Source organism: Nelumbo lutea, chromosome 2 (assembly GCF_056320005.1).
Source record: "Nelumbo lutea isolate HS-2025 chromosome 2, American lotus-T2T, whole genome shotgun sequence".
Lineage (NCBI taxonomy): Eukaryota > Viridiplantae > Streptophyta > Magnoliopsida > Proteales > Nelumbonaceae > Nelumbo > Nelumbo lutea.
The window spans coordinates 46,928,764-46,955,892 of NC_142685.1; the positions used below are offsets into that span (position 1 = coordinate 46,928,764).

General features: G+C 39.2%; 1 protein-coding gene across 1 annotated transcript in view; it reads left to right on the top strand.

Moving 5' to 3' along the window:
• The window catches only part of LOC148870397 (clathrin heavy chain 2-like), a 29,681-nt gene extending 3,616 nt beyond the window's left edge, over positions 1-26,065 (top strand). Inside the window, exons 3-30 of the mRNA XM_088969417.1 lie at positions 9,956-10,044; positions 10,177-10,255; positions 10,414-10,541; positions 13,195-13,293; positions 13,405-13,513; positions 14,251-14,330; positions 14,413-14,640; positions 14,752-14,817; positions 16,180-16,296; positions 18,473-18,670; positions 18,865-18,981; positions 19,170-19,229; positions 19,454-19,540; positions 19,783-19,866; positions 19,978-20,112; positions 20,205-20,267; positions 20,353-20,457; positions 20,533-20,645; positions 20,739-20,991; positions 21,103-21,239; positions 21,321-21,599; positions 21,693-22,695; positions 23,107-23,592; positions 23,710-23,880; positions 23,960-24,145; positions 24,739-24,861; positions 24,947-25,057; positions 25,460-26,065. Coding sequence (XP_088825543.1) covers positions 9,956-10,044; positions 10,177-10,255; positions 10,414-10,541; positions 13,195-13,293; positions 13,405-13,513; positions 14,251-14,330; positions 14,413-14,640; positions 14,752-14,817; positions 16,180-16,296; positions 18,473-18,670; positions 18,865-18,981; positions 19,170-19,229; positions 19,454-19,540; positions 19,783-19,866; positions 19,978-20,112; positions 20,205-20,267; positions 20,353-20,457; positions 20,533-20,645; positions 20,739-20,991; positions 21,103-21,239; positions 21,321-21,599; positions 21,693-22,695; positions 23,107-23,592; positions 23,710-23,880; positions 23,960-24,145; positions 24,739-24,861; positions 24,947-25,057; positions 25,460-25,621 — 4,868 coding nt within the window. The 3' untranslated portion in view covers positions 25,622-26,065. The remainder of the gene's footprint in view (positions 1-9,955; positions 10,045-10,176; positions 10,256-10,413; positions 10,542-13,194; positions 13,294-13,404; positions 13,514-14,250; positions 14,331-14,412; positions 14,641-14,751; positions 14,818-16,179; positions 16,297-18,472; positions 18,671-18,864; positions 18,982-19,169; positions 19,230-19,453; positions 19,541-19,782; positions 19,867-19,977; positions 20,113-20,204; positions 20,268-20,352; positions 20,458-20,532; positions 20,646-20,738; positions 20,992-21,102; positions 21,240-21,320; positions 21,600-21,692; positions 22,696-23,106; positions 23,593-23,709; positions 23,881-23,959; positions 24,146-24,738; positions 24,862-24,946; positions 25,058-25,459) is intronic.
• Positions 26,066-27,129: the final 1,064 nt, after the last annotated feature.

Sequence of the window (27,129 nt, forward strand, 5' to 3'; positions counted from 1 at the left end):
CTAAGTTTTGCATTTTTTTGTAAGTTTCATTTTCTCACAAGTGCTCTGAGAACCCCAATTTTGCTAATGCTGTACATTCATCCTTCTTAATAGAAGAGACTTTTAAAGATAAGGAATTATGATTAAAATTACAAAATCAAACTTTTGTTCATGAATTAAGGATTTAAGACTCTAGCATGGATTTGTTTAACCTTGCCTCAAGGGGCTTGGGCTTGGTATAAAGCAGGTCGTAGAATTGGGGTAATGTGATTGGGGAGGAAATAAAGAAATTAAAAGTTTCATGTGCTTTAATTTTGTGTGCATGAATATGTTTTATATGTTATATTTAATTTAATTTTTACTTTTTCACTTTGAATGTGTGTTATATGTTATGTTTATATTTTTAAAATTTGAGCTAATAGGATTTTTAAAACATTTAACTTAAAACATTTGTATTTTTTACATATTACTGTTTATATATATATATTTTGTTTTTTTGTTTTCATTTTGAAAATTTCTGATTTTTTTGCATGTCTTTGATTTTTTGCTTTTATAAATTTTGTGTTTGCTTCAAAAAGGAGCGTGTCTTGGGCACAAAAGCCCCATGGACTTTGTTTTTGTGCTTCCTGCTTTTAATACACTAATTGATCTCAAGCCCAAACTATTTGATTAAAGCTTGATTTGATTACACCCCTAGTGTAATGTAAACCTATTCTTCCTAAAATAATGGTGTTCTGTTGGGAACTGTTTCATGAAAGCATCAATACTTCAGGCCTCCTACAAAAGAGGTGGCCTACTTCTATTTTGAGCTTACCCCCCCTAGGGGTGTCCACGGTTTGGTTAATTGAACCATGGCACTTTTTTGTAAACCGAACCGGTGGTACCGGTTTTTCCAATTCTCCAAACCGAAACCGAACTGGTACCATCGGTTAACCGGTCTACCGGTTTCGGTTTTTGACCGGTTCGGTTCTTCGGTTTTTTATATTTATAATATATATTATACAAATATATGTACAATATTATATAATAAATAAAAAATGACATATAATATATTATAAATATTTGAAAAATACATAATATATATATTATATTTATAAATAGGTCATTATAAATATAATATAAGTATATATTTATATATATAATGAATATATATTTATATATAATACATAGAAAATGTGACATATATTAAAAATATATATAAAATTTACATAAAAATATATATACCGGTTGGTTCGGTTAACCATTGGTTTTTTTGTAGGTTAACCGAAAACCAAACCGGTCCTTCGGTTTTTCAAAAATCCCGAACCGATCGGTTCGGTTTACCGCATTTTGCGCTTCGGTTTTCTTGGTTCAGTTCGATTTTTTGGTTTTTTATGGACGCCCCTAATCCCCCCAACTGGTGCACTTTATGCAGGTCAAATGATGAATCTTGTTACCATTTACTAATCTCCTTTTCATTTGCTCTTTACATTTGGGAATGGATTTTTTGGTTGCATTTGGAACTATCCATCATGTGCATCCAGCTTATTTGCTCTCATAACTTTTAGCTGGGCAAGGAAAAGGAATTGAGTTATGTGGACTTGTGGAGGTGTACAGGGGGTTGCGTTGATTTAGACAATTTGGGAGGAAAGAAATGTGTGGATCTTTGAGGAGAAGAAAAGGAGTAAAGAAGCAGTAATTGAAAGCATTGTTGTCAAGGTAGCACATTAGGTAGGAAAGATGGGCATTTTTGAGCCATTCTTGATGGATGGTATTATTAGAAATTGGTCTCAAGTTGCAAGCTCTTCATCAAGGAAAGGAAGAGGGATGAGAATTTAGGAAATGTCAGAGAAATGCTTTCTGAAGCTGAATTTTGATGGAAGTAGCTTCGGAAATCCAGAAACATTTGGGGATAGGAGGAATATTTAGAAATGAAGAAGGTAATTTTCAGGACCAACTGGAGTGGGGGATTCCTTAAGAGCAGAATTTTTGGCAGTAATTTATGGGGTGCAGAAAACTTATCCAAAGAAAAAAAAATTTATGGGGTGCAGAAAGCAATGGAAACGGGGGGTGGAAAAGTCAATTTTTGAGGGTGACTCTAAGATGGTGATTGGTTGGTTGTTGAAGCAGAAGATTTTATGGACACATAAAAGCTCTCAAATGACTGTCATAGAATATTCAGTTACAAATTCAGTGGGTGCAAAAGTCCGCCAGTAGTCTAGCTGATGCTCTAGCTAAACAAGGGGTCACTAGGAATCAAGTGTTTTGGGCTTATCTGTAATATGGTGTGAGAGGGTGTAATTGGGGAGACTCAATTGGGTGCTAGGCTCTCATGGGTTTGCTTGTTTCTTAATGGTTGTAAATTGATTATACTTGTATGTTCCTGTCTATATGGTAATAACATCTTTTTGAGTGGAGATGGATTTGCGAGATAAGTTGTAATCAAGAGATAGGCATGGGGAATTCTTTTGACCTTTAACAGTCCAAAGTTTTATTAATTAGTGGAAAAAATGATGTAGTCCTAGTTTGCCAAACACCCCAAGCATCAGCTAGGCCTTGCTACCCCAATGTGCCCCACTGTACAGTTTTAACAAGTTCACATCATGGGGAATTACACTCCAAAACAATCGATTCCTCAGTGCTCCCTCTTTCATTAGTTGGCTGATCTTTGGACCCGTCTGAAATCTATATGCAGCCAGTTCCTCAATCTCCCTCATTACATGAGAGCTTGTGCTTCTTCTAGTTAACCACTCCACAATCATCTTGAATCCCCTCTCCACCACTAGTTTTGTAAGGTTTAAGGAATTTAATAATCTCTGACCTTGCCTAACTGCTAGGTATTCTTGTCTAATAGAATCTCCATGGCCAACAGCTCCGGAGAATGATGCAATCAATTTTCCTTAATTGCTTTTAAAATTCAAGTTCTTGATGTTCTTGGATTCGTGAAACTGCAGCCTTTGAAGTTAAACTTGATGCTTTTTTCGTGTTTTTGGGGGTGTGGTGGTCCAAGAAACTGCTATGAGCCTATGCCATTCCTTGGAGAAAGCTTGAAGATGGGAGCATTTCACCTGGTGTGGTTGATGTGAAATGGTGGATAAGACTGTAGAAATGACCAATTTACTGTTAAATCATTCTACAACATTCTTGTTTGTAATTAAATGGATCACTCCAATATTTATGGCATTTTTTTGATCAATAACTGGGATTCATTAGATTAAAAGAATTTAGTTATAACGTTCCAAAGAGAGATAAACAGGCTTAACTCTCTCCAGGAAGATAACAAAAAAGAAAAAGTTACAGAACAGCCGAAAACATTTGATCCCTTCCCACCCCCTGCTTTGCCAAAGCATCAGCAAATGCATTTGCTGTTCTCTTGACCCACTGAAACTTGATTTCCAGTCCTCTAGTTAGCCAATTAATCTCCCTCCTCTCATTAGCATATTTCCAAAGTGCACTACCTTCTTGTAACCAACTTAAGACCAGCTTTGAGTCCCCTTCAATGACCAACTTTTGTATATTCAGTTCTTTAGATTTCCTTATACCCTCCAGTACTGCATAGGTCTCAGCTTTGAGAGAGTTTCCAAACCCAATGGGACCTGAATACAAAGTGAGCACCTTCCCATCCTCATCTCTGAAAACCCCTCCTACACTTGATGAACCTAGATTTCCCTCACTACTTCCATCAACGTTTAGCTTTGTAAGTCCACTTCCTGGTGGTGACCACACAGGACAAACTAAAGAACGGGCAGGAGCAGAATATTTATGACATTCAAGGAAACACAATACCTTCAAGGGTGGACACATTCACTTGGTGGCTATGAATAGCAAATTGACAGCAGATCAAAAGGAAGAGGCTTTCAGTTGGTGGATTGGTGCCATATATGTAATGGTCATGATGAAGATGTAAGGCATCTTTTCAATGACTGCAAGACAATAAAGTTTATTTGCAGTTTCTTCTTTTCTTTATTTAGTAGGAAATTGTAGCAGTCAAGGCATCCTGATGAGATTTTTTCATTGTCACCAACTATTCATGTAAACAAGAAGGCAAAGATTTTATGGAGCTGCGTTCCATTTGCAGTGTTTGAGGAATTTGGAAGGAAAGAAAGAGATGTATTTTTGAGGGGTGTCAAAAGGGATGTGAAAGGTTTATGTCTAGAGATTGTAAAATTAATTGTGAACAGGATTTTAGTTCACACTGAGTTTGGTTGTGGGCAAGGTGCTTCTTTTGGCTCTTGTTTTTGATCTACTTTTGAGTAGATTTCATGCACTGAGGCTTGAATACTTCTCTCTCTCTGCTCATCTGTTGATTGTCTAGAACTAAAATCATCTGCTGTTGATGGCCCGGGAATAGGATCTCGTCACGGGTCGGTCCACGGGGAAAACCTCCTGTTTTCCCTTGTTCCTTCCTGCTCTTGATGAACCTATCTTGGCGCCTCTGGTGATTTGTTCAAGAGATAACCAACTCCTAACTCACTTCTTCAACTGAATATTCGATATCTCATTCAATAATGGGGTCTCCTTAAATAGGAGATTACAAGAGTCCTAATCAAATGGAGTCTCCTTACTGAATAGGGAGACTTCCAGTTCTATCTTGCTAAGGATAAGATAAGCTAATCCTAATCTGATAAGCTACTAACAAGATAAGATAAGAGATAAGAACAATAAGATAAGAACAAGCAAGATGAGCTAATCTAATCTAGATAAAACTGCTGTTGCCGAACTGGGTAGGATGAGCATCACTGAATCACTGCTGCTGCTGGCGGTGGGTCAGGTGCCTGTTGCTGTCGGCAGCGATGGTACGTCTTCACGAGGAAGGCGTCCATAACATTACTCCCCTCTTGGACTACGAGCTTGTCCTCAAGCTCGAACTCTGGATATGTGGCTTGGAACTCTGCCAATGGGATCCATGTGGCTTCTGTTGATGGTAAATTACACCATTCCACCAAGACTTCAAGGATTCCACGATTGAAACTAGAGCGGGTGACAGCTTACCATCTTTCAAGGGTGGCAGGGAGGGAACTTGGTCCGGGGGAACACCCGTAAATGGCTTCAGCAAGGAGATGTGGAAGACATCATGAATCCGGCTGGTCTCAGGCAATTCCAGCTGGTAGGCCACACTGCCAATCCGTCGTAGGTTCATAGAACTTAGGGGCCGGCTTTGGGGCAGCCTTGTGGCGCAAGGAGCGTTGTCGGTAGGGCTGGAGTTTCAACCAAACAAATTGTCCTGGATTGAATGATAGTTCCCGGTGGTGCTTGTCATAGTGGAGCTTCATGCGGAGCTGGGCCTGTTGTAAGGATTGATTTTCCAAACGAGTAGACCGGGCTCGTAGGACAGCAAGCGGGGAGGATCCCTGCCATAAACGACGCGAAAGGGAGTCATGCCGAGGGAAGAATGGTAGGTTGTGTTGTAGCAGTACTCGGCCCAAGGGAGCCAATCCACCCACCGTCGTGGCTGATCGCCTACGAAACAACGGAGATACATCTCGATTGTGCGGTTAATCACTTCCGTCTGACCGTTGGTTTGTGGCCGGTAAGCTGATGAGTAGGCTAGGGTGGTGCCGTGTAGCCGGAATAACTTTTTCTAGAAGGCGCTAGTGAAAACTGAGTCTCTATCGCTGACGAAGGATTCTGGTAACCCATGTAAGCGAAAGACATGTGTGAAGAAGGCGAGGGCAACTGAAGTGGCATTGTACGGGTGTGATAGAGGAATGAAGTAGGCGTATTTAGAGAAGCGATCAACTACCACAAAGAAAATTGATTTGCCACCTACCTTGGGTAGTCCCTCAATGAAGTCCATGGAGATGTCGGCCCAGATCTATGTCGGGATGGAAAGGGGCTGAAGGAGGCCTGCCGAGTGTAGGTTTTCCCATTTGTGCTGTTGGCATGTGGAGCAATTCTGGACAAAATCTCGAATAGAAGTCTTCATACCTCGCCAATGGAAATCAGACCAAACGCGGTGTAGTGTTTTTTGAATGCCCTCGTGGGTGGAGTTATGGATGCTGGTGATGATGGTTGGAATCAACGGGCAGTTTGGTGGAAGATGGACTCGTCCCTTATACAGTACCAACCCGTCTTGAAGTGACCAATTGGGGTCGGCGGTGCCGGACTGGATCTTCTGTAGCAAGAACGATTATTCCAGGGATTGTGGTGCTGCCTTCTTAATGTCGTCAAACAGAGAGATCCGAGGTTGGGAATTGCTACACAGAACCATCGCATCTTCATCTCGCCTAGACAATGCATCAACTGCGCGATTTGAGGATCCCGCCTTATATTCCACCCAGAAGTCAAACCCAAGCAGTTTGCTAACCCAATGTTGCTGAGGGGAAGTGGTGAGATGCTGCTCTAACAGGTATTTGAGGCTGTAATGATCAGTTTTGACAATGAACGACTTGCCCCACAAATATGGCCTCTAGTGCTAGACGGCTCGGGCTAGGCCGATTAGTTCGCGCTCATAGGCTAGAGGCTTCAGGTGCCGGTCGGCCAGTCTGCGGCTAAAGAAAGCAATCGGGTGCCCTTGCTGCGGTAGTATGGCCTTGATACCCACTTCGGAAGCATTGCACTCGACTGTAAATTCGAGGGCGAAATTAGGTAATTGCATGACAGGGGTGGAAGACAGGGCATTTCTCAATGTCAGAAAAGCTTCAACTGCTACGTCATCCCACCGGAAGGAATTTCTCTTCAACAGGTTGGTTAACGGGGCTGCCAACACTCCATAGTTCTGTACAAATTTGTGGTAGTAACCCGTTAAACCGAGGAACCCGCGTAAGGTCTTGGCTGATTGAGGTTTGGGTCATTCTTTTATAGCCTGAATCTTGGAACTATCAACTGTCACACCCTGCCCATGGATGACGTGGCCGAGATAAAGAACCTGTCGCTCCCCGAAGGAGCACTTGGATTGTTTCAGGAATAATTTGTGTTTGCGTAGGAGCTCGAAAACGGTCCTCAGATGGTGGACATGCTCTACTCATGATTTGCTGTAAACGAGGATATCATCAAAGAAAACTAAAACAAGTTTGCGCAGATGGGGCTGGAATACCTCGTTCATTAGTGACCGAAATGTAGATGGGGCGTTGGAGAGTCCAAATGGCATGACTAAAAATTCGAAGTGGCCATGGTGGGTGCGAAAAGCAGTCTTCTTCACGTCACTGGGAGCCATGTGAACTTGGAAGTATCTGGACCTGAGGTCCAACTTAGAGAAATACTGGGCACCATGCAACTCGTCCAGCAGTTCGTCCACCACGGGAATGGGGAACTTATCTTTGATCATCCGATCATTGAGTTCTCTATAGTCAACACATAACCTCCACGTTCCATCCTGCTTCGCCACCAACAAAACCGACGAAGAGAAGGGGGAGTGGCTTTTTGCGTATGATTCCTTGGTTCAGCATCTCTGTACATTGTTTCTCTATCTCGTCCTTCTGTAAGCAAGGGTAGCGATAAGGTCGGACAACGATTGGTGCTGAACCCGCCGCCAAAGGAATACGATGGTCGCAAGCTCGGGGAGGGGGGAGGCCCTTGGGTTCCTGGAACAGATCTGAAAACTCGGTGAGAAGTTTTTCCATGGCTGCCGGTTCTGTCTGAAGTGCATGGACCTGTGGTGTCCTTTCTTTCACCCTACAACCGTGCCTTGAAACTTGCTTTCCATTTAGGTGGAAGGTCATGGTGAGTGCGCTGAAGTCCCACAAAATCGGGCCTAGGGTAATTAACCACTTGACCTCGAGAACAATATCGAACCCATCCAATGAAAGTACAAATAAATCAGCAAGAAACAATTCAGAATTGACCTGTACCGGCACATCCTTACAAATTCCTGGACTGTGAACTCTTTCACCATTTGCGACGGCTACCTGTAGTCGTGGTCGAAGCTCCATTGGCAGTTTTAACTGAAGGGCGGCATGTTCACTTATGAAGTTGTGTGTACTCTCTGAATCGACGAGAATGCGCACCGGTTGACCTGCTATTTGTGCCTGTAATTGCATGGTTTGAGAAGTTTTAATGCCGGTGATTGCATGGAGAGAGATCTATGGCTCGAATATGACTGATTCTTCTTCCTCCTCCTCTTGTTCATCGATGAGGAGGCAAAAAGCCTCTTGCATCTATGTCCTGCCGAGTAGAGGTCATCACAGTTGAAACATTGGCCTCTTGCTCGGCATTCTGCCATTTCTGCCCTGGTCAGACGCTTAATGGGTGGAGCGGCCATGTTACTACCTGTACTTGTCACAGGTCTAGAGGCGGTGGTGGTGGGAGATTTCAGTTCTCGGCTGGTAGTAGAAGAGGGGGTCGTTGCTGCTGATCTTGGGGGTACCCATGAGTTTGGTGGCTGACCCACATTAAAAATTCCGCGGCCGAGCTGCAGTTTGTGCTCGAACGCGCGGGCTAAGTTCATGGCTGTGACCAAATTTGGGGGATTCTCATCTCGACATCCACCCGCAGGGGTTCTGATAGCCCTGCCGTGAACATATCCACTTGCTGGTCGGGTCGCACAGAGGATGCCCTCGCGAGGAGGGTTTGGAACTGTCGCTGATATTCAGCCACTGTGTCGATCTGTTTAAGGTTAATCAGCTCATCCAGTGGGTTGCTGGTCAGTGGGGGTCCGAACCTAAGAAGGCAATAGGACTTAAACTGGGGTCAATTGAGCCCGGGTTCTTCTTTCTCAAACCGATAAAACCAAAGTTGTGCTTCTTCTGTTAAGTGAAAGGCGGATAGACTTACCTTATCCCGGTCATTTGTCCGTTGGTTTCGAAAAAATTGCTCGCAGCGATACAACCAGCCTAAGGGGTCTCCGTTGCCGTTGTACGACGGGAATTCCAGCCTGCTGTACTTGGGGACGACTGCGGTTCTTTGGCTAACGGACTGCTGTTCCCCGGAAGACTCTGGCAGATCTGGTCGGTGGCCATTGGCGGCTGTTCCTCCTTCAGAGTTCCCTTCTCTGCTGGAAAGGAATAGCTCCATCAGGCGTCGCAGCTCCCTCACTTCGTCTATGATCTCACGGACTTTGGAGCTGGTCTCCACGAGTTGGTGCTCGAGGTCGTGGACCCTGGACAGTAGCTGCTCCAGATCACCCATGACGCCTTGCTCTGATACCAAGTTGTTGAGGGCCCGGTAATAGGATCTCGTCACGGGTCGGTCCACGGGGAAAACCTTCTGTTTTCCCTTGTTCCTTCCTGCTCTTGATGAACCTATCTTGGCGTCTCTGGTGATTTGTTCAAGAGATCACCAACTCTCCTAACTCACTTCTTCAACTGAATATTCGATATCTCATTCAATAATGGGGTCTCCTTAAATAGGAGATTACAAGAGTCCTAATCAAAGGGAGTCTCCTTACTGAATAGGGAGACTTCCAGTTCTATCTTGCTAAGGATAAGATAAGCTAATCCTAATCTGATAAGCTACTAACAAGATAAGAGATAATAACAATAAGATAAGAACAAGCAAGATGAACTAATCTAATCTAGATAAGGCTGCTGTTGCCGAATTGGGTAGGATGAGCATCACTGAATCACTGCTGCTGCTGGTGGTGGGTTAGGTGCCTGTTGCTGCCGGCGGCGATGGTACGTCTTCACAAGGAAGGTGTCCATAACATCTGCTTCCGATATCTCCTTCGTTTTGAGGTTGTATCAGTCAATGTATACTGGCTTCGCTATTAGCCATCTGTAGTGCACAATCTTCCTTCTAAATTTATTATGTCTTAATTGGTTGCTTTGTATGTTTATCCAACTCGGTATACTTGTATCTTTCCTTCTGTGTAAAAGGGGTAACAGTTGATCATCAAACCATTAGTTTGATGTCATGGAAATGCTTTGTTATGCTGTTGTCCCATTCCCTTTGACAGTACACATTCTTCCAATATTCATATCACATTCTTATTGTGGACAACTGGTAAGTTCCTGATTATGATGCCCTGAACAAAATCTAGTTCCATAATGTGTTACACATTTGGTTATTCTTATTGTTTTGTCTCCTAGCTGGCTGATGAATTGTTTTGTTCTATTTGAAGCTCAACTTCCGGGAACTACACAGGATCACCTGCAGATATTCAACATTGAAATGAAAGCAAAAATAAAATCACATCAGATGCCTGAGCAGGTGGACATGGAACCATTTCTCTCACTAGGACATGTCAAATGCTTCTTAGACTTTATTTTGTTTTGACTTTGACTTTTGAGGTGAACGATTTTATTCAAGTCTTCAGTGTTTTCACCTTGTTTTTTGGTTTAGGTTGCCTTTTGGAAATGGATTACCCCAAAACTGTTGGGCCTGGTTACACAAACCTCAGTATATCATTGGTCAATTGAAGGCAAGATACCCTTTCCCATGACAACTTTACTTGCCTCTAGTTTCAATATTTCAAAATGTTCTTGTTCAATGGGTTATTTTTATGTTTCAGATATTGTTCCTGATGATTTTATGGTTGGATAGTTTCTTTTAGCATGTCTAACTAAATTTCTTATGCAGGTGACTCGGAGCCTGTAAAGATGTTTGACAGGACAGCTAATTTGGCAAATAACCAAATAATTAATTATCGGTGTGATCCTTCAGAGAAGTGGTTGGTTTTGATTGGCATTGCTCCAGGATCACCTGAGGTATGTAGTTGCGTTATATTTCATTACTTCAAACTGAGTTTATTTCTAAATCAAGGTTCAAAGTATCGATATGATACACATCGTGAGGGTTCCGATACACCTGTTTAAAGGTGTTTTCAGGAAACCCTTTATTTTATTTATTAAATAATATAAAGACATCTATAAAATGAAACTTTGAAAAACAAAAACTAAAAAAGATAAAACGTGAATGGTTTAAAGTACTGATACACCCCTGCCAATACATTTGGGCTTATGAGTTTATTGATACTTTAAACCATGCTCTAAATGGGCATCTCATACTTGCAACTTTAATATCATCATGTCTCTTTGATTTGTGACCTAAATCTTATAAATTTCTGCCTTTTTCATGTACATAACGCTGAGTTTTGATTGTTGGGGTCCTAGCTTTCTATGTTGAACAATTTGGAAACTGGAATAAAGAATGGTGGTGTTATTTGCCATATTTACCATTTTCTTGAGGGTCCAGTAACAACTTCTCTTTTTGGAGATGCCTCTTTTTTTGGTTGTTTGATTGTTTGTATATGTTGTTGTGAATCAGATTTGTTATGACCAGGAACAAAGCATTTTCAATATGTTGCATGTACAGTTACATGCTTTGCTAGGATGTAACTATATCATAAAGCTTACAAATGAGCCCCAAAAAACTGATTCCTATGTATGTACCCATTGTTTGGCTAAAGAATCTGCCAAGACATTTTCCGATCTTCTTTCCCATTGACATGTGACTGACATATTTGATTTTAATCATCTGAACCTTCTCAAAGCCCCTCTATAGGACCATGCTGCCATTTCCGGCTCTTCTAACCACCTAACAACCAGTTTAGAGTTGCCTTCAGTGATTAAGTATTCCATTGCCTATAATTCTTTTTTTTTTTTCTCTTACTTGTAGTATTTACCAATAGGAGCATCCAAGCATATTCAAGAGTTTTAATGCACCAATAAAAGAAAATGTAGAATAACGAGGAATCCTTTGAATTTCACGCAATTTGATTTGCAGTTGATGGTTATGCAATAAGTTGTTTATTTATTTATAGTTTTCTATTTAAAAATATTCAACTCAATTTAAAGTTCTATCCAACCACATGAATCCTTTTCACTAGTTCCATACAGCATAGCTGGCCTTACATCTGTTTTATAGAATTTTCCTTTTAATCTAAGTGGTATTCTTCTATCACACAAAAGTCCAGATGCATCCCTCCATTTTGCCCAAACTGCTCTAATTCTCTAGGTGACATCCTCCTCAATCTCTCCCATGTTATAATTATTGAACCAAGGTACTGGAAATGGTCACGTTGAGTTATCTCTCCAATTGTAAGTGTATCCTGATTTACACTCCTATTATTGCTAAACTTACATGCCATATACTCGATTTTAGTCCTACTCATTTTAAGGTCTCTTGTTTCTAGGACATTTTTCCATAAGCTTAATTTTTGCATTTAATCCTTCATTAGTTTCATCAATTAAAACAATGGCATCCTCAAACAACATGCACCATGGAACTTCTTCCTGAATATGTTTAGTCAATTCATCTATGATTGGTGCAAATGGATAAGGGCTAAGTACTAAACCTTGGTGAAGAACCTTCGTGACAGAAAATCTGAAGTCTCTCGAATTGGTCTTCTAACATTGGTTGTTGTCCCTCGTACATATCCTTAATTAGGTCTATATATACGTATTTTGAATCTCTATCTTTTCCAAGACCGACCACATGATCTCTCTAGTAACTCTATCATAAGCCTTTTCTAGATCAACGAACACCATTGAAGATCTTTCTTCTCTCTTCTATCAATTGTCTCAAAAGAAATATAGCTTCCATGGTTGATCTCCCTCGTGTAAAGCCAAGTTGGTTCTCTGATGGATTTGTTTCAAGTTGTAATCTGTATTCAATTATATTATATATACACACACACATATTCATGCATCCATGTATGTATGTGGGCATATGTATCAATAATTTTAAGTTAAAAAAATAATTCAATGCAAGTATGGTACTATTTAAGTCTTAACACACCATAACCTTCTCCCCATATGTAGTTAACATTAATTGAACAATTCCAAGTTGAGTAGTGAGAACATTTTTTTTAAGGTAAAAAGAAGTGAATAAATTGGGATAACCTAATCCCAAAGTCGTCAGGTTGGGTTAAAGTTGGAGAGTTCAACAACCTGTGTTTGGTTGGGTTGACCTCAACTCAACCTGATCCAATCTGACTTGCATCCCTAGATAAAATGCCATTACCTGATGTTGGTCCCAGGCTATCTGGCGTCTTGGATACAGACCTAATCTTTGGCATTTGTTTTTAGCACAAAGTTGCCACTTACAGAAACTCATGTTTTCATGCTTGTTGGCCAAGATTTTACCGTTACACCATGCGGTGGCTCCTGCCTTGCGCCCCTGGATGCTATTATTGATTCTTTCCTTGCTGATTAGAATTAAATTTTTTTTACTCTTTCCCCTGTTTTTTGATCACTTTTCATTCAATATCATTGGCTTCATATGGTGTTAGAGGCTATATTGATCAGTTATGATCTTATTTTTTTATCTGGTGATGGCTAAACAATAAACTTTTATGGTTTTTCTTCTGACCATTATAACTGCTAGAGTTTTTATTCTGCTTTCAAAATTTGGTTGTAGAGGCCCCAACTGGTCAAAGGAAATATGCAGCTTTTCTCTGTGGATCAGCAGCGCAGTCAAGCTCTTGAAGCACATGCTGCATCATTTGCCTCATTTAAGGTTTGGTTATTTGTTTCTCTTCTTTTCTGCAAGTTGTGATTTTTGAGCAAGCTTCATATCACTCTTTTATTTAAATCAGGGCATTGTACTTGTTTCTGTTTCTGTATACAGGTTCCAGGAAATGAAAACCCTTCTATTCTTATTTGTTTTGCCTCAAAGACCACCAATGCTGGCCAGATTACATCAAAGTTGCATGTGATTGAACTTGGTGCTCAGCCAGGTCTTTTTTTCTTTACTTGCCTTTTTTTTTAAATGGTAAGGGTAAAATTTATTACTTAGATTGGAAGAGTGGAAAAGCTGGTGATAAGAAATTACTAGCTTATCCAGATACTGAACCAACAATTACCCCTTTGCATTTATCCTTATAGTTCTTGTACTTATTTATTATAAAGGGGAGAAAGAGTTATATATATATATATATATATATATATATATATATATATAGTGGAAAGAAGCAATATTGTTCAGAATTATCATTTGATTTATGTTTTTTGTTAACCTTCTTCCGACATATCCTGAAATTACAAATTGAGTTGATTGTTTTTACTGTATAGCAATGTGTCTACAAAAAAAGAATATATATATATATATATACTGATCCTCTTGCATTTTTTCTCTGTATAGAGTTCGGATCTGCTTTCCACAACACATTTCTAGCCACGTTCACCCCAACTGCACATTTGGAACATTGGTTGTACTTTACACTGCCAATATTCTTGAACTGCAGCTGGATGAGCGTTGACAGCAATGTGTTGTGGTCACTGGTCAGCAGATCTGAACTCTGTATATGCTCAATGATTTTCTTTCATGTTGTCGATTTGGGAAATGATGTGTTTTCAGCTTCTGGACTGTGACATCATATTTCTTTTATATTGAAAATCACTTCTCTTTGGTTATCTTGCTATCTTGAACATCCAACTAGTGATGCATTACTGATGTGTGAAATCTTGGGAGCAGGCAAACCAGCTTTTACTAAGAAGCAAGCAGATCTTTTCTTCCCTCCAGATTTTGCTGATGACTTCCCTGTGGCAATGCAGGCATATTCTTTAACCAACTATATACTTGCACTAAGTTCCAATGAAATGTAGACCAATGCCAAGTTTCTGTCTTATTTTGCAGATATCCCACAAGTACAGTTTGATATATGTAATTACAAAGCTTGGTCTTTTATTTGTATATGACTTGGAGACTGCTTCTGCAGTTTATAGAAATCGTATTAGTCCAGATCCTATATTTTTGACAACTGAAGCTTCTTCAGTTGGTGGATTCTATGCTGTGAATAGACGAGGCCAGGTGTTATTGGCTACTGTCAATGAAGCAATGATTGTTCCTTTTGTCAGTGGTCAGGCATGTATAATCTTCTCTTTTGTGCTATAGAAGATTGAATTATTGTTTTTTCTGGTTGATTGCAGCTAGTTATTTGTTCTGTTGACAAATGCTCTTCATTGACTGTTACAGTTGAACAATCTAGAGCTTGCTGTTAATCTTGCCAAAAGAGGAAACCTTCCCGGGGCAGAGAATTTGGTAAAGTGATCCTCTATTTCTATTTCTTTCCACTTAATTGAAATTCCTGATTACTATTGATTCCTGGAGAATGCAGGGAATCTTTAATTTTATGCCTGACTTTCTTAGGATGCCAAATTTGATTTCTTTGTAGGGATTTTGATATTCAATCATAACTTTGGTTGATCTGCCTATGGGGTTAGGTTGTTAGTCAGAATTGGCAATCCATCTCTTCAGCACAACATTGAAAAATGAAAAAGGAAAAAAAGAGAACAAATGATCCCAGAGAATGCCTTCTGGTTCTTTCTCCAATGATTTGCCATTCTGAGAAATATGTACAAGACATATTCCTGAAAAGTGCCCAAATGTTATTTTTTTTATTTTATTTTTTCACATCACCTCATCCTTGATAAAAGGGAAAAGTGAAAAGAGAAACCCTTCCAATGGTTTTGCGTTATGTTCCAGTGACTGGGAATCTGTAGACCATCTTTTTATCCTTCGCTAATTCAGCAGGAGAATCTGGCCTTTTTTCTTACCAAGGCTGGAGTTGAGCTGGGTATTTCCTGAGTCTCTTGGAGAGACGGCAAAAAGCTGGAGAATAGGGGGACAAATGCTAGTGGAAGGGCAGTTTGGGAAGTATTTTCAGCAGCTGCAGTATGGTCGATATAGATTGAAAGAAACTCTCGTATCTTCAATAAGAAAGTGTCTTAGGAGGATTAAGCTATTAGAAAAGTTGTGGGGTTGTTTTTTTCTTGGCTTTTGTGTTTAAGCTGTTCAGATGCGTCACTTTCAATTCTCTGTTGCTGTTTTTGATGAGCCAAGAGCATCTCTCTTCCTGCTGCTTTTTCCTTTTTTGCAGAAGAGCATTTGTATATGTTTATACAGTGTTTCACTGTATATTTTAAGGGTTTGTTTCGACCCTTATGAAATGAATTTACTATTAGGTTTCTCAAAAGAACAAAAAGGAACAAAGAAAGAAAACCAGGCCTTTCAGATGGTGAGGACTACAAGCATGAGTGATGTGGCCATTACCCAATGTTGGTCCCAGTTATCTGGGGTCTTGAGAGGTAGACTAGATAGAGTCCTAACCTTTGGTATTTTTTGCACAAAGTGGTCACACTCAGACTTCAACCCAGTGTTCTGATGCTCTCATACCAGCAATAGTAATGTTTTATTTAATGCTTCAAAATTTATTGTTTAAATCTTTTTTTATCAGTTATTTTTGGTATAAATCTCCTAATTATTGGTGTATGATGTCCGAGTGTTGTATGTATGAACTGCTTATTAGGTCTTATTGTAAAGATGCTGTTAGTCTTATGTGTCATGTACTTCAATTCCATATTAAAAACATGCCTATTTATAACTTCTCTTTCTATTACTCAGGTTGTGCAGCGATTCCAAGAACTGTTTGCTCAGACTAAATATAAGGAAGCTGCAGAGCTTGCTGCAGAGTCTCCACAGGGAATTCTTCGTACTCCTGATACTGTTGCAAAGTTTCAGGTACTGTAATTTTTATATGACTTATCACAGATTTTATTTGTGTAGCTTCTATAAGTTTATTATAATATTGTTGCTATATTTGTTCATTTGCTATGGCTATGTATTTTATTTATAAAGAGAAAGAAAAATTTATGCAGTGGCTTTGAAGAAAAATAATGAAGCAGCAAAATGTTGGCAACATAATGAAGAAAAATAAATGATCAGATTGAAAAATTTCTCCAACCTTGTGACACCACTGTTTGTGAGACTGTTTGCCAAGTCGTTAGCACATTTTTGCATTCATATGTTCTGTCTAGCCACCTAAAAATGAGTGTTTGATAATATGAAAGTATTGAACACGCAGGTCATTTGAGGAACCATATGATCATCTGATAGAGTATCCTGCTCTGCACAAAAGCTCATCATAACCAAAGTGATATAAATGTTGGAGGCCATGGGAAAGGTTCAAGGCCCTTGTCTCTTGCACAATTGTTGATTGTTCTCTGCCTAGGATAATAAGTACTAAATCATGGTGGCCCCACTGTTTCTAGAAACATCTCCAGTTCCTGTTGTCCCCAGGGTCCAAATAGATCAAACATTAGATTTCAATTTGAAGGTGTCATCCTGGGGAAGGGACCTAAAATAAACAGTTCCTGCATGGTATGCCAGACCCTTGAATGAACAGAACTATTTTTTCACATTCAAGATTCAACTATTATCATATTATGCACTTGAATAGTTCATTAGTGGAAATTAGTTACAACTAAATTGATAATCTCTTGGAGTGACCTTTGCATTTAAAGATACTCCCAAATACATATCTTTGCAAACCTTCTTTCTGCCAGACAAGGTGCCATGCAGACACCACAAAACGTTAAACTTGATACCAAAAAATCCTGGAGTTGGTACCAAATCATAAAAGCAAAGTGTAAATGGATAAAAAAGTGACACTCCAATTCCCTATTGTTCTTCATGGGTTTCCTGTGTACTTGCCACACTGCTAATGATGCCCTTTTTCTTTAGACCAAGTCCTGCCTTGAATGTCTGTTTCTTTTATATGATTTATTGCCATTTGTTTTCTATACTTTTAAACACGAAATTTCTATTTTTCTTGATCCTTTGTTTTGTTTTGTTTTTTATGGAGACAAATACAAAAAATCATTAAAAGTAAGACAAGCACAACCGAAGAGGTAATGAGAAGTCGTCCAACAAAAAGAAAAGACAAAAAAAAGGTACAATACATCAATCCCTTCAATCCAGCTCCAAAGATTTCCAAAAGCTGGTCCCAAACAACTCTCTTGTAACACCTGAAAAATCTGGAAGAATCAAAATCAAATTCGAAATTCTCCTCCCAATGACTGAACACAGTTCTTCATTGGTTCTTCACAAAAAATCTCCTATTCCTTTGTTTCCAAACATCTAGTGAATCTCAAATGGCACACAAGACCACACAATTTTAACTTTCTTATTTCCATTCTAAACCGGAAAGTCTGAGAGAATCTCCTTGGGAATTCTTGGAACCCACATAACCACAACAAACAACCTGAAGAAGAAACTCTGGATGTACTTTGAAAAGCCAGGCCCAGATTCCCTACAAACTTTTCCTACCCACTCTCTACCCGCTGTGAATTGGAGCCGCACATCTCTTAATTCATAATAGAGATGTGTTGCTCCAATTCACGATGGGTAGAGAGTAGGTAGGAAAAGTGAATAGGAAATCCCGAGTGGAAAAGTCACAACCAACTAATAGATGAACTTCTTCCTCTGCATGTTCACACAAATAGCATCTTTTCTCTAACTGGATTCCTCTGCTTTTCAAGTTATCATGCATAAGGTTGCTGTACAATGCAACCAGCCAAGCAAATACCTCTACTTTTTAATGATTCAAGATCGGCCTTATTGTAACTACTAATCATATGGGGTTTCTTGGACTGAATGTGTCTTTAAGTAAGGATAAATCGCTGTTAGCCTGGGTTCTTTTTTGTTTTGTTTTCCTTACTGCTGATAATACCTTCTGTGTCAGACTATACTCAACCTTCAAGGCATGTTTCTTTTAATTAAGGGTTCGTCATTTGCTCTCTTGGATATAATGCTTTTGTTAAAGAAACAAGAAATTACTATTATTCCTTGTTTTATTGTCTTAGAAATTTTGGAAAAGGTTTAATCCAGTTCAACTTATTTTACTTATATTTTGCAGAGTGTTCCTGTGCAAGCTGGGCAAACGCCACCTCTATTGCAGTATTTTGGAACTCTCTTGACTAGAGGGAAACTTAATCCATTTGAGTCGCTGGAGTTATCCCGCCTTGTTGTGAATCAGAATAAAAAGAATCTTCTGGAGAATTGGTTAGCTGAAGACAAGCTTGAGTGTAGTGAGGAGCTTGGAGATCTTGTGAAGGTTTGGTTGTGAATTTGAAATTGTACTTTGTTATACTACTATGAGAAATTTAGTAGAGACTCTCCTGCAACATTTATATTTTATAAAAACTGCATCCTATTTCTCTGCATTCAGTTTGCATCCTTTACTTTTAATTTGGTTTGATGATTCCTTTCATCTCATTTTTGGTATCTTGATGCATGTTTCCTTTGTAGACTGTGGATAATGATCTTGCTCTGAAAATATACATCAAAGCTAGGGCCACCCCAAAGGTTGTTGCAGCTTTTGCTGAACGAAGAGAATTTGACAAAATTCTCATATACTCGAAGCAGGTAATTGTTGTATGTTTTGCATGTTGGTAGTTATCCCACATCCTGTAAACATGACTTTTATTGTTTTGAAAGTTTGGGAAAATACAGCTAATGAAGAATTCATCTTTTTCTTTATTATTTTTTTTTGACTTTTTTCTTTATATCATTGAGTGCTAATACTGAAAGGACATGATTTCTGCATAATACAGGTTGGATACACACCTGACTATCTATTCCTTCTGCAAACAATTCTGAGATCCGATCCACAGGTACTTTATTATGTTGCCTAAAAATATTTTGAGCAATTTCATATCTTTTTCTATTTTCAATTTGATGAACCGTTAAGGTGAAACTTGAACCCTTGAAAATTGGCTATTTCAAACCTCTGGTGGATGGCAGCCCTCTTCCTGCATTTTACATGCTTTGCTAAAATAAATTTCACTGAAGCATATTTCTTTTGAACAATAGCTCAGAATTTATTTCTGGATGGCAGGGTGCTGTTAACTTTGCACTTATGATGTCACAAATGGAGGGTGGTTGCCCAGTTGACTACAATACGATCACCGATCTCTTCCTTCAGGTTCATTTTGTGCTCTGCATTTCATCTTTTTTTTTTCTTTGGAAGGGAGGAGGGTTAGTTTGACAGTAGGGTGAAATTATGTTTGGTTGGCTATCTGATATTGTATTTAAGTGGAAAATTTTGTGCTTGCTTCGCAGTTCATGCTTCATTTGGCTAACAACTGCTTTTATTCTTTCTCCTCTTATTGCACATTTTCTTTCATGTAATTGTCTTACAATTGTTTTTGGTATTCTTTACTCCAGAGGAACATGATCCGTGAGGCAACAGCATTTTTGCTAGATGTTTTGAAGCCAAATTTGCCAGAGCATGGATACCTTCAGACAAAGGTTATTGCTTTTTAATCAAGCTTATACTCTTGCTTTTTAATCAAGCTTATACTATGTGTTTCTCATTTTCACTCATGTAGTCAGCCTCCATGACATTTGTCCTCTGTTCAGGTCTTGGAGATCAATCTAGTGACATTTCCAAATGTAGCGGATGCTATTTTAGCTAATGGAATGTTTAGTCACTATGATCGTCCTCGAATTGCTCAACTTTGTGAGAAAGCTGGTTTGTACATGCGTGCTCTTCAGGTAAAGTGTGTGCTTGAAAATTGTAAATGCGAACTTCAGTGTTAAAGAGAGCTACCACTTTTCCTTGGATTAAACATGGTTTCTTCATGCAGCATTATACTGAGTTGCCAGATATCAAACGTGTGATTGTGAATACACATGCCATTGAACCACAGGTTTATGTGCTTCAATGTTATAACATTTTCTCTTATTTGGTTTGTGGAAGTGAAAATTTGTTACTAAATATGCATATTTTTCCAGTCACTTGTAGAGTTCTTTGGGACCCTTTCCAGAGAGTGGGCACTGGAGTGCATGAAGGACCTTTTACTTACTAATCTTAGAGGAAATCTGCAGATAATTGTGCAGGTAACTTTCTGTTCTTTATCTAGTATTTTATTATTCCAATTCTTTAATCTAGTCTCACCAGTATGTTTCTTGCAGACTGCAAAAGAATATTGTGAGCAATTGGGTGTTGATTCTTGTATAAATCTCTTTGAACAATTTAAGTCATATGAAGGATTGTACTTTTTTCTGGGATCATATTTGAGCTCCAGGTATGTCCTCTGGGGAATAAAAGTAGTGTTCTTTTCTTTGTTTTTACAGTCAAATTCTTTTGCTTATTTAGGTTATTTTTGTTACTGGGACAGTGAGGATCCTGATATTCATTTTAAGTACATCGAAGCAGCTGCTAAAACTGGACAGATAAAAGAGGTTGAACGTGTGACAAGAGAATCAAATTTCTATGACCCTGAGAAGACAAAGAACTTTCTAATGGAAGCAAAGCTTCCTGATGCACGACCATTGATAAATGTTTGTGATCGTTTTGGTTTTGTTCCGGATCTTACACACTATCTCTATTCAAACAATATGCTTCGATATATTGAAGGCTATGTTCAAAAGGTAAAAGTTTGCAGAATTGAACCTGGATTGTCATGCTTGTCAGCCCAAGATTTTACCATTGCACCAAGAAGTGACCCCTTCACTAATGTTTTGTATCTTTTTGCTTAACAGGTCAACCCTGGAAATGCACCTCTAGTTGTAGGGCAGCTGCTTGATGATGAGTGCCCAGAAGATTTCATTAAAGGCCTTATTCTTTCTGTTCGTTCCCTCCTTCCAGTGGAGCCCCTTGTTGAAGAGTGTGAGAAAAGGTTTGTTCTCTCGCTTTCTCTCCCCTTTCCAACATCCCTCCCTCCCTCCCTCCCTCTCATGATTTTGCCTTCTGGTTGTAGGAATCGCCTCCGTTTACTCACTCAGTTCCTGGAGCATCTTGTGAGTGAGGGAAGTCAGGATGTACATGTTCATAATGCTCTTGGTAAAATCATCATTGACAGCAATAACAATCCAGAGCATTTTCTCACCACCAATCCATACTATGATTCACGTGTTGTGGGTAAATATTGTGAGAAGCGGGACCCTACACTGGCAGTTATTGCTTACCGAAGAGGACAGTGTGATGATGCACTTATCAATGTCACAAATAAGAATTCATTGTTCAAGCTGCAGGCCAGGTTTATATACTATTTATCCAGTAGTTAATGTTATTGTACCCTTGTGCTTTTCTTTTTGTTTTGAATTATACTTACCCTTTCCTTCCCTTTCAGATACGTTGTTGAGAGAATGGATTCTGATCTTTGGGAAAACGTTCTTAGACCTGATAATGTGTATAGGAGACAGCTTATTGATCAAGTTGTATCTACTGCCTTGCCTGAAAGCAAGAGCCCTGAGCAAGTTTCTGCAGCTGTTAAAGCATTCATGACAGCTGATCTCCCACACGAGTTGATTGAGCTTCTTGAAAAGATTGTGCTCCAGAACTCAGCCTTCAGCGGAAACTTCAATTTGCAGAATCTCTTGATCCTGACAGCTATCAAAGCAGATGCATCGAGGGTAATGGATTACATTAATAGGTTAGACAACTTTGATGGACCTGCAGTTGGAGAGGTGGCAGTGGAAGCACAATTATATGAAGAAGCATTTGCTATCTTCAAGAAGTTCAACTTGAATGTCCAGGCTGTGAATGTTCTTTTGGACAACATTCAAAGCATTGAACGAGCCGTGGAATTTGCATTCCGTGTTGAAGAGGATGCTGTTTGGAGCCAAGTGGCCAAGGCCCAACTCAGGGAGGGACTAGTGAGTGATGCAATTGAATCATTTATCCGTGCAGATGATGCCACTCAATTCTCGGATGTCATCCAGGCTGCTGAGGATGCCAATGTGTACCATGACTTGGTGAGGTATCTTCTGATGGTGAGGCAGAAGTTGAAGGAGCCCAAGGTGGATAGTGAACTGATTTATGCTTATGCCAAGATTGACAGGCTAGGTGAGATTGAGGAATTTATTCTAATGCCAAATGTAGCCAATCTCCAAAATGTTGGTGATCGCTTGTATGATGAAGCCCTGTATGAGGCTGCAAAGATTATCTTTGCATTTATTTCTAACTGGGCCAAACTTGCAATTACACTTGTGAAGTTGAGGCAGTTCCAAGGTGCAGTAGATGCAGCTCGAAAGGCGAATAGTTCAAAGACATGGAAGGAAGTTTGCTTTGCTTGTGTTGATGCTGAAGAGTTCCGTTTGGCACAAATTTGTGGGCTCAACATCATAATACAGGTGCATATATAAACGTCCTCCTTTATCAATGGTTATTTTGATTTGGAAGGTCATTTGTTATATAGCTTCTCTGTTAACCATGGCAAATTTGTTCAATATCAATTACCTTTTTTTGGTTCCACGTACTGGTCCCTCATATTGGAAACAGCCTCTCTGTTTCCAATTGATCCATTGTGACTTGGATGACCAAGGTCAAATCTTGGAAACGGCCTCTCTGTATGTACAGGGGTAAGGCTGCGTACATTGGTCCCTCCCCAGACCCCGCATTGGTGGTACCCTTGTGCACCGGCCTACCCTTTTGATTGTTGGTCCCTCAGATCATTCTTTGTTTGTATAGCACAAGCGTACCTTTTTCTAATTGATTAGATCTGAATGCATATTTACATCATAGTATTTTGTTGGCTGTTCTAGGTGGATGACTTGGAGGAGGTTAGTGACTATTACCAGAACAGAGGATGCTTCAATGAGCTAATCTCTCTCATGGAAAGTGGTCTGGGCTTGGAGCGCGCACATATGGGCATCTTTACCGAGTTGGGAGTCCTATATGCTAGATACCGCCCGGAGAAGCTTATGGAACACATTAAACTGTTCTCAACACGTCTTAACATTCCAAAACTAATACGAGCCTGTGATGAACAACAGCACTGGAAGGAACTCACCTATTTGTATATACAATATGATGAGTTTGACAATGCTGCAACCACCATTATGAACCATTCTCCGGAAGCATGGGACCATATGCAATTCAAAGATGTTGCAGTCAAAGTTGCAAATGTGGAGCTCTACTACAAGGCGGTTCACTTCTACCTACAGGAACATCCTGATCTTATTAACGATCTTCTCAATGTACTTGCCCTTCGTGTGGACCATACACGTGTAGTAGACATAATGCGGAAGGTCTGGTTCTGCTCTTTATGATAATTTGATTTTCTATATTTCACTCCCTTATTAGGATTCAAAATGTATACTGGATTAACATTGTCTTGGTTATGCAATTGTTTCTTTGAGTTTCAGGCGGGTCACTTGCACCTTGTGAAGCCATACATGGTAGCAGTTCAGAGCAACGATGTTGCTGCTGTGAATGAAGCTTTGAATGAGATCTATGTTGAGGAGGAGGACTATGATAGACTGCGAGAATCAATTGATATGCATGATAACTTTGATCAAATAGGCCTAGCCCAGAAGGTAAGCATAATTTTACTATGCCCCTATTGACTGATCATAAAGTGTATATTTTCGCTTAAATCTTAATGTGTCTGAACAGGTTGAGAAACATGAGCTTCTTGAGATGAGACGCATTGCAGCTTATATTTACAAGAAAGCAGGTAGATGGAGACAGTCCATTGCATTGTCTAAGAAAGACAACCTTTACAAAGATGCCATGGAAACATGTTCACAGTCTGGTGACCGTGAACTTTCAGAGGAGTTGCTTGTTTATTTCATTGAGCAGGTACATTTTTTTAACCTTTCTTGCTTTTCCTATCTTTATTCTCCCTTCTCATCTTGGTTTGTTTTTTCAAGATGGGAAGTTTACTTTTGCTAGATGTGTTGTCTAGGAGCGATATCTATATACAATTTGTGATCTTAAATGAGCATGCCAAAGATTTGCCACATGACCCTCTCTATGCATGTGGCAAATTGACACCTATTGTCTAGGCAGATCCAGAACCGCTGTCACCAGTGTTGGGAGGTTATGGGTTTGGGGGATGGGCTACTCCCCTTTAGGTAGTCCTGGTGATTTGCCACATGATCTATTCATGTGGCAAGTTGACACCTATTGTGTGGGCAGATCCAGAACCGCTGCCACTAGGGTTGGGGGGGTATGGGTTTGAGGGATGGCCTACCCCCTATTGGTTAGTGCTGATAATTGCCATTGCCTAGTTGACACCTAGTCAATATTTTAATCACACTGAGAGAACTATTTTCCTAACCGTCTTGGAAGAGATTTAAAAAGTTCTAACCAACAAATTACCATTTCACCTATTCACCTGGGTTCTTTTGTTCTGCAAAATTTTGAGCTTTTTTTGTCTGATGTATATTCAGGGAAAGAAGGAGTGCTTTGCTTCTTGCCTCTTTGTTTGTTATGATTTAATTCGGCCTGATGTTGCATTAGAACTTGCCTGGATGAACAATATGGTCGACTTTGCTTTCCCTTATCTCTTGCAGGTGATTTCTTTGTTTCAACCATTATTATTTTTTACATTTAATTTTGAAGGTTATTCATCACTATTCCTTACATCTGTATTTTCAGTTTATCCGTGAGTATACAAGCAAGGTTGATGAACTTATAAAGGACAGACTCAATGCTCTTAGTGAAGTGAAGGCTAAGGAGAAAGAGGAAAAGGAAATGGTTGCACAACAGGTATGTCAATTAGAAATCTGCTTTATGACTTTAGCGCTTCTCTTGCAGTATTTGTGTTCCCATATGTAGGCAGGATGCTTTTCGTAGGGGAACAGTTTACTTCTCCACACTTGCAAAACTGCAGGTTGTGTGAGCCATTCTTGAATATACCCGATTTGGTTGTCAGTCTCATTTAATTTGCCTCGGTGTCTTTTTGGATGGATGGAGATGCATCGTATCTGATCGAGTTAATTATGAGCCAAATTTTGGTCTAGGGTATGCCTGTGAAATGAACCAAGATCCCACCCTTATGCAAATGGGGGAGGCTCATCTACTGTGATTCCTCACTTTTTATTGGAGAATTCTATCCTATTGGATGTGTGATGAAGTGAAATTATGGTTTATTCATTTTTTTCATTGCAGAATATGTATGCCCAGTTGCTGCCTCTTGCTTTGCCTGCACCGCCAATGCCAGGGATGGGAGGAGCTTCAATGAGTGGAGGTTTTGCACAACCACCACCTATGGCTGGCATGGGTATGCCTCCAATGCCACCTTTTGGCATGCCCCCTATGGGGACATACTAATTTTGGGTGACGAGTTCCAAATGAGTGTAGTAGTTAAATATCAAAGGAGGAAGGGGAAGCTATCTGTCTATATGGTCTGCAGTTGCACTTGGCGGATGGAATTCTTTCTTCTCAAGGGGGAATGTGAAGGTCTCAGGTCCTGAATAAGTTCTTTGGTCGGGTTTTTTTCATAGGGTGTGCTTGTATCTTCAAATATTCTTTTGGTAGCAGAGGCATTTTTTTGCTGCCGTTGAGGCTGAGCTGAGCATCTTCTGCCTGCTGGACTGTGTTACTGTTGTTTAGCACCGTGAAAATGTTGAACTCTGGTGCAGTCGATGTAATCTAGTGATGGTTGTGGCTTTGTTGCCACTTGTATAGGTGGTTTAGTCTTCGTTGATTAAGAACCTTTGTTTAATTTTAGTGGTGTATTTGATTGCTTCCCCTTGTTTTGGGGTTTCACTCTTATCCCATTTGGCTTACATGATGCCTCTCGCTATGCCTTTCCCTTGTTGGGTGTAATTTGAGGATCTGCATTAGATGTCATCTAAGGGTCAAAATATAGCAACATATCGGGCTGTATCAGCTTATATGTATCGTTCCGACAAGAACCCGGTACACAATGTGTATAAATCATTTGTTCCATTTCTTTTTATATGTATCAGTTTGGCCGATACAGATCCAAAACAGCCCGATACATTTGATCGTTTTGGTTCATCATTAATTTCGTTAATCAATATTTAATACTGAATCGCTCATTAGTGTCTTGTTCCTTTATTTAAGTCTAATTTCTATTTCATTAATTAGCCAATTATTTTCAAGCAAATTTAAATTTAAAATTGAATTTTAGTGCTTAATTCAAATTCTTTCATTAATTTCTTTAATTAATAATATCCTCTCATTAATTTTGTTTTGTTAGTGTAAAACTTCAAATTTTAGCTATATCAAGATTTGGACCTTAGTCACTTGATTTTAAGAACCACAAGTTCACTAATGAGCTACACATATTTGTTTGCTATGATCATATGCATTTTTCATTTTAAGTAAAGTTTCACTTTCCTTAATGTGTGACAAATGTTTATTAATAAATGCTAGAATTAATTATTAAAATTTATATACTAATAAATATTAAGATTAATTATATTGGTTTTTTGAAAAGTGATATTCAAATTTTAGTTTTTTTTTTGTTTTTACATTTTAGTTATTTCATCATTTTTCAATGGTTACTAATTGTGTCCCGATATGTCACACTTTATATAAATTGTTAAAATATATTTTTTTTTTTATATTTAAATTGTTTATTTGCAATCATATAAAATTTATAAATATTGTTTGTAATATATTTTTTAGGATTTATTTGAATTTACTTTTATATATATACATATCTTGATTTTTCTTCCATATCTATACGTATCCAAAGTTTATCCCAATACATTTCTTAAAATTGTTTTTTCGGTATACCTTACGTTTCTGATGCTTTGAATCTTGATGTCGTCATTTTTGGTTTTACGAATCTCTCTCTCTCTCTCTCT